At 47.2% G+C, this 7,676-nt stretch overlaps 1 protein-coding gene across 7 annotated transcripts in view; it reads right to left on the minus strand.

Annotated features, from left to right (window-relative positions):
• Positions 1-7,460, minus strand: part of TOX2 (TOX high mobility group box family member 2) — a 342,423-nt gene extending 334,963 nt beyond the window's left edge. For 4 of the 7 annotated variants that reach the window (XM_042461865.1, XM_042461868.1, XM_042461863.1 and 1 more), the window contains exon 1: positions 7,260-7,460. In XM_042461865.1, coding sequence (XP_042317799.1) covers positions 7,260-7,361 — 102 coding nt within the window. In that variant the 5' untranslated portion in view covers positions 7,362-7,460. Of the gene's footprint in view, positions 1-4,844; positions 4,864-4,916; positions 5,065-5,391; positions 5,579-7,259 lie in introns of those variants that run through there. The other 3 variants (XM_042461864.1, XM_042461866.1, XM_042461867.1) reach the window with 3 other exon arrangements.
• Between the last annotated feature and the right edge of the window lie 216 nt (positions 7,461-7,676).

Here is a 7,676-nt window from a genome sequence, read left to right on the forward strand (position 1 = left end):
TTGAGAGTAGCTATTTGTATTATTATTTTTTTATTTTGGCTGTTGTTTTGCTATACTGTAATGATTTCCACACTGGAAACAAGACGCACAAATCTGTCCAAAGAAAGTGAGGGAATCCACTTCCTTTAAATAAATTTTAAAGATATAAGTGTTATTCTGCTTTTCAAGAAACAGCAAGGTCCCTAATATGACTCACAAAATATAATATTAAAAAAGAACAGGTATCTAATAGCACCAATAATCCACAATTTGATACCATTATATCCTTGCCAACACAACAAAACTAATAATTCAGATACCACTAAATATGGTAGGGGGAGGAAATAGCACCTAAATGCTATGATGTTCATATTCAGCTAATTTTCCTGGGAAGGGAGTTCCCACAATGAATGCCTTATCCCCTATAGTCTACAATTTCACCTCCAAGTGAAGCAACAGAAGAATATAAGGCAGGGGTAGGCAACCTGCGGCCCGCGGGCCGAATGCGGCCCAGCGAGGCCTTGGGACCGGCCCCAGCCCGGTTCTGCCACCAATTGCCGCCGGGGCCTTTGGGGGGCAATTGTCTATAGAAGCCTCAGAAACATGCATTTATATTAACAGTTTTTAAAGTCAGCAAAATTTTTTTTGCGTGTCTTCATTTTGTAAAAAAAGTGTCTTCCATTTGAAAATTTTGTCCTACATTTGTCCTGGTTTATTTATATATTTAATTTTTTTAAAAAAAATATTTAATTATTTATTTTTTAGCTTCGGCCCCCCCAGTTGTCTGAGGGACAGCAACCCGGCCCCCAGCTCAAAAAGGTTGCCTACCCCTCATATAAGGCATAGGAGACAGTCCTTCAGATATCCTGGCTCCAGACTGTTTGGACTTCATAAGCCAAAGCAAGCACTTTGAATTGAACTCAGAAACCAACCAGTAGGTAGAGAGATCTTTCATGAATGGTGAAATGTATATCCTGACTTTGTGTGTGCTGTATATTGCAATGGGTTTGAAACACGTTATAATGGTATTGAAGGTTAGTGCACAAATGAATACAACAACCTTCTAATCTGGTAGTCTCCTATGTGGCAAGTGCCTACCAGGGCTGAGGAACATGTGACTTTTAGAACATTTTGGTTGCAATTTCCATCAGCCCCAACCAGCATAACCAGTAATGGGAGCTGAAATTCCACAATATCCAGTCAATTGAATGTTTTGGATCCCCATTATTTGCAGTCAAAAGGCTGGGAAGATTGGTTTAGTTGTTTTTTAAATGAGACTGAGGCGGGTTACACACCGCCATTAAAGTACGCGCGGAGCGCATACTAGGGTTAGGGAAGTGCGGTGCTTCCGCACCTCCCTAACCCTAATACGCGCTCTGCGCGTAAAAAATGACATTGGCCATTCCAGACGGCCGCCGCCATGAGGATGTCACAGCCGCACCGCCTCTATACGGGACGGCGCGGACGTGACGTCCTCGCTCCGCGCCAGGGCGCCTAGTGCGCCCTTAGCACGGAGCAGGAAGGAGCTCCATTTCGGAGCTCCTTCCTGGTTTGTGGCGCCGCTTTGCGTCGCTGGGTGCAGCCTTCAGCTTGAAGCCCCAAGGACACCCCTTTTCAGGCTGCGGGGAAGCGGCGTTTTGCCGCTTCCCCGCAGCCTGAAAAGCGGCGGATCAGGGCCTCAGCGGCTGCCGTTCTGGCAGCTGAGGCCCCGATACACTGGGGAAAGGGGCGGGTACAGCCCGCCCCAAATGGGCGGTCTGTAACCAGCCCAAATTCACTTCTTTGAATCTCTTTACACAGCTGCACTCAAAAAAAAAAAAGAGGGGGGCTTCAGTAACAAGAACTTAGTATTTCCATTTTCATGTTTCTTCATATAGCTCAAAAAGACTCACAAGAAGCCTGTGTCGGAATTATTAACTGCATATTACAGAGTAGGGGCTGAATAACTGCTTACATTAAGGCCATCTGGGTTTGCAGCTAAATTGTCCAGGCTTACAGCTCAACTTTTTGAGGACCACTATTATACCAGTATCTCCACAACTGTTCCAAACCAAAAAAAATAAAACCACTTGGTACCCCAGATCACAGCAGAGTATATAACTGAATATTCATGCAAGCATTAGACAAGCCCTATTTGTAAACACTCTGATCCTTTTAAGATGGAAACACTGAAGTACAACAGGTACTTCAGTGGTTGTAAAGAGCAACTGTGGCTTGCTGCAGTGCACAAATGAGATGGGAAATCTCATGATAACAATATCATGTTCGGTAAGTGCACAAAACAATTACATTAACATTTCAAGATGCTTTGAGCTAAATAGTGTTTCCTTTGCAAGCTGGCTGGCTGCATCAGAAACATCAACTGGCTCAGGGACAACAAATATAGAGATTCGGTTATGGCCTCCATTTTAGATATTTATACACTGGGTGCCTAGTGCTGCACACAACCCTTCCTCCCATAAGGTTTCTCCACCCACTCACAAAAAAAAAAAAAACACCCATGGAGAAGTACTTCAGTTATGGAGCCTGAAAACTTACACTATCTTTGATCTCCTAAAGGAGGATAAAGCAAATAACTAGTTGTTCCTACAATCATCTACTCCAAGCTGGAATTATCCCTTAATTATAGAACACAGAGGCTGCCCTGACTCTTCTAAAATCTCAGCTAAGTAAGGACAGAGTCAGCAACCACAAACACACCAAGCCTTTCCCTTCTTCCATTAAAATCCCACTGAAACATCTGATTTATTTCACAAAAGCTATCTGGAGGAACCTCTAAATTCCTTGCAGTTTTCCCTAGAGATTCCCTGGGTGCCCAACCATTCCTTGCTGCAACTCATATTGTGCATTTTCTAGATTTCTCAAACTATGAAAAATTTGGGAAACAAGTTATCTATAATCCATGCCTTCAGAGTGTGGCAAAATGACAATACTTATCACTGGTGGAGTGAAATCCATGCTTACCCATTTGCTTTAGGGAAAATACACTTTAGAGTTCATGCAGGCAACCTGTGGCTTGTGGCTAATTTCATGGGTAGAAGAGAATCCCAGAGGAAGGGAAGGAACAAAAAACATTGTGGGGAGAAGCAAAGCAGACTCAACAATAAAAGGAGAGTAAGGAAAAGACCTCTGCCAAACCCAGACTTCTAGGAAGAATCAGCAGTCCTGGCAGCCTGAAGAGTTGGGAAGGAGAACAGAACCATACAGTTGGAAGGGACCACAAGTGACATCTAATCCAACTTCCTACCATGCAGGAATACACAACTAAATCACTCCAGGAAAAATGTCCATCCAACCTCTGTTTAAAGACCTCTGAAGATGGAGGTGAAGATGAAGACTGTCTCACCCTTTGATACAGTCAATTCTACTGTTCAGGAACTCTTACAGTAAAGATATTCTTCCTAATGTTTAGGTGGAATCTCTTTTCTTGCAGTTTAAATCCATTGGTTCTCATTCTAGTCTCTGGAGCAGCAAAAGACTTGCTTGCTCCATCTTCTACATGACATCCTTCGGATATTTAAAGATCATGTCACCTCTTGGTCTTTTCTTCTACAAGCTAAGCTTAACCCAGCTCCCTAAATTGTTCCTCCCACCATCTGCATACAGCCCATGGCAGAGGAGCCCTGAAGAAATGTAGCCCTCTGTGAAAAGCAGGTTCCCAGCTCCTATTTTAGGAACTTATGGTAGCATCTCTGTAGAGGACAACACAGGAATGAAGAACAACAGAGTTCTAAGATAGCTCTGCAGTTTTACTTTCTTTAAATTATTTTCTATAATTAAAGCTTTACTCCATCAACATAAGTACGTTTAGCACATCCTGATTATCTAAATAGTATCCCAGGGCAACTATGTATATATATATATATGGACGCAAACTACTTATTTAACATTCTCCTCTTTTCTGCCTCTTGCTCTAACACTTGGTAACAGTGACAACAGCAGCACCTGCTGGCAGTGGTCAGTATTTTGTATATGTTCCATTGCATCACCTCACTCAGACTTTTATTAATCATATTTGGAATGTATTTCTCTGAGAGAAACTGATACAAGAACTTTACAGCACTGTTACCTTCTCTGTCTCTCTCCTGGCATTGTAGGAAACAGCAATTTGTAAAAGGATGCTTTTATCATTTTAAGCTGCAATAGCAAATGCCTGTCCAGCATTTGCAAGTGTCTAAGTTCCTCTTCTGAAAAATGTTTTCTCTGTGGCCTAACTGTGGTCAGTTTTGGGAAAGTGCATCATGCTTCCAGCTTTCCATTAAAAAGACCTTTTGTGTTTACCTCTTTCTGTTGAGAATTACCAACTTGAATGTCTGATACTCTATTTTTTATATGAACTAGAACATGAATTTAATATTCTTCTCAATATTTGCACTTATAAAAACCATAAAGAATTTCAGAATACAGTTACTTTTTCTCCCAGATGTCTTGTTGCCTCTATATTACAATCTGTCCTGGATGTCAGCAACTATCCTCTGACAAACGAAATGTCAACGTTTCTTCCAATAAAAGTTAAGACAGTTCAACAGTTTCCAAAACTACTGCTGTTTCCTAACTATACGATACACACATTTTAAAATGCTTCCTTTTGTGTAATAAGATTAAGAATTGGTTGTGATAGCTGAGACGAGCATAATAGCACTTTCAATGTGAAATATGAAACCGTACGGAAATCACACGCAATCGTTTATAACATTTATAAATTCATATGTTGTTGACAAAGAGAGAGAGGGAACACTTTGGCAAGTTATCTTAAAATAAAGTACAAAAATTAAAATTAAAAAATGCAACAAAAAAATCCTGCTGATAGACAGAATAGCCTGCAATGTTCACTACTTTTACAAAACTGCAAAGAACATACTCACGCCTGGTTAAATAATCCAAATTTACCCCAGAATGATTCTTTCATTCAAATGCCTCCAAAGGTTGGTACTCACAGGAAAGCTCTCCTCATCCTGTCCCTGTTTTTACTCTCTTGTTCCTCTCTGCCGAGGTACTTGGCTTAAAGCAGCCTGCAGTCCTCTTGCAAACGTTTCTCCCTCTATTTCAAATACATGCATTAAAAGAGAGTACACTTCCAGCAGCAAATAAGACAAATCTAGGTTAGAGAGGTCCTCATGCTGTGCCGTGTGTAGATCTTATGAAATATACATCACCCAGTTTCTTCTGTCGCCTTTAACAGAAGCAGTTGTGTTGTGGGAAAGGAGAGGAGGGGAAAGAAAGAGGTTGACAACTGAGGGACAAGGACCTGCAATTCCATTTATGCTAACAATGGCAATAAAAATAAAAACCTATTAAGTCCCAGCCCCAAATACACTCACAGCAAAATCCAGGTCTGCACAGTCTGGCCAGCATCTCCTCTGTAGATTCAACTCAACAAGAGGAGGAGAAAATAAACCATCATGTACTCACCCAAACACATTTCTCCCCTAGTTTGTACATTTTCCCAAAAGAACTCATTGCCAGGCAGGCAAAGGGAAGGGGCAGAGACACACACAATGCTCAAACCAAGCGATCTCTTGAGTCCATGCAACTCCGCTCTTCCTCCTACACACAACCAACACACACACAAACATTTGGCATAGGACTCTGGGGTTTCTCCCTCTTTATAGGTCTAATCCGGGGTCTGGAGTGACGCCGCAATAAGATCTCATCCACACTGGAGAGATAACCCAGTTTGGCACTTGTCTGGCTCAAGGCTCTGCTCCACTCTGGGCCCACAAGAAACTCCAACTCCCAGAATTCCATAGCCTTGAGCCAGATGAGTGCCAAACCGGGTTATCTCTCCAATGTGGATGCAGATGAGAAAGATCCTTGCCTGGCTGCAAATCCCTGAGCGCAGCCTTGGGAGGAGAAGTGGTTTGAAATTCCCTCCTTGCCAGAATGAGCCTGCCCTCCTCCCCCAGCTCTCTGGCTCCCTTCAAGGCTTGGCTCCCTGGAGGAGAAGTCTCCTTGTGGGTTCTGGCCTGGCTTCTGGGGCTGGGTCTTGTCCCTACCAAGCCCAGAGACCTCACACACCTACACTGCACCCGCCAGAGAGAGCCAGAGCTGGGACTTTGGGGAGTTGCAGGAGGGGCTCTCTTGCCAAGCACTCCCTCCTGAGTTGGCGGCAGGGTTTGGGGGAGCCCTCTCGAGGCAGGAGGGGGGAGGTTAAGGGGAGCCATGGGGGGGGGGGTCCTCTCAGGAAGAGGAAGGTTAGAAGGGCTCCTCTGAGGGGCGCCATGGGGAGCCCTCTCATGTCACAAGGGGAGCCATGGAGAGCCTCTCAAGACAGGAGGGAAGTTGAGGGGCAACTCGGTTGTGGGGTACCATGGGGAACCTTCTCGAGTGAGGAAGAAGATTGGGGGCTCCTTTGAGGGGTGCCATAGCAAGCCCTCCCAAGTCAGGAGGAGAGAGGTTAGAAAGGGGCTTTTCTGAGGGGTGCCAATGGGGAGCCTTCTGAAGTCAGGAGGAGGAAAGCTGAGGGTGCCACGGAAAAACCTCAAGTCAGGAGGAGGAAAGTTATGGGGGGAGCTTCCTTTGAGGGGAACCATGAAGAGTCCTCTCAGGAAGAGGGAGGTTAAAGGGGCTGCTTTGGGGGGTGCCATGGGGAGGAAAGTTAGGGGGAAAGGCTCTGGTGAGGGGCGCCATGGGGAGCCCTCTCCAGTCACGAGGAGGAGGGTTAGGGGGCAGCTCGGCTGAGGGGCGCCATGGGGAGCCCTCTCAAGTCAGGAGGAGAGAGCTGGGGGCACTTTTCAGGGGCGCCACGGAAACCCCCCAAGTGAGGAGGAGGAAGGCTAAGAGAGCACCTGAGCTGAGGGGTGCCATGGGGAGCCCTCCCAAGTCGGGAGGGGAAGGTTGAGGGGAAGGAAGGCTGTCGGGGGGGGCTCCGCTGAGGGGTGCCATCCAGTCAACCCCTGGCCTTGCCCCGAGCTGGGAGCCTTGTGCCCCCCTGAGACCCCTGGCGACTCCACTTAGTCCCAGCTCGGGGCAAGTAGGCGAAGAGTCGCCTCGACGGCAGCCTTCCACAGAGAGAGAGAGAGAGAGAGAGGACTTCAGCCCTCAAGACCCCATAACAAACAAAGACTATCCGGTTTGAGCCCCACAACAAACTCCAACTCCCAGAATTCCATAGCCTTGAGCCAGAAGAGAGTTAAAGCGGTGCCAAACCAGGTTCTCTCTCCAGTGCGGATGCAGCCAACACTGAAGAAGAATTAACCCCCCTTGCGACCTCTCCCCCTTTGCAAGAGGGCAAGGGGCGCCCCAGTCCCAGGGGGCCATGCCCAGACCCCCTTCCTCACCTTGTTGCAATGGTAATAGTCCAAAGGGCCCAAGCAAGTGGGGTCGGCGCCGGGCAAGGAAGCGACGGTGGTGGGGGCGGCCGGGTAGAACCTAACGTCCATGCCGGGGCTGAGCGGGAGAAGGAGAAGAGCAGGCTCCGGCGGGCATAGAAGCGGCTCCTCCGGCGACGGCGCTTCTGGCTCCTCGGGGCGGGAGGGGAGGGGAGGGGAGGCGGGGAGAGAGAGAGAGGGAAGGGGCCAGAAGGAGGAGGGGAGGGAGGGAGCTCAGCCCGGAGCCGGCTCCACTCTCTGGCTCTCTATTGTTCCAGGCGCCGTGGCAGCAGCGGGGGGGGGGGGGGGGAGGGCAGGGGGGGGGGGGCAGGCCGGAGGGAGGCAGGCTGCCCGGGACCTGCCCGCCTCGCCTCGGGTTGGCCTGGG

Source organism: Sceloporus undulatus, chromosome 4, assembly GCF_019175285.1.
Source record: "Sceloporus undulatus isolate JIND9_A2432 ecotype Alabama chromosome 4, SceUnd_v1.1, whole genome shotgun sequence".
In the NCBI taxonomy this organism is placed as follows: domain Eukaryota; kingdom Metazoa; phylum Chordata; class Lepidosauria; order Squamata; family Phrynosomatidae; genus Sceloporus; species Sceloporus undulatus.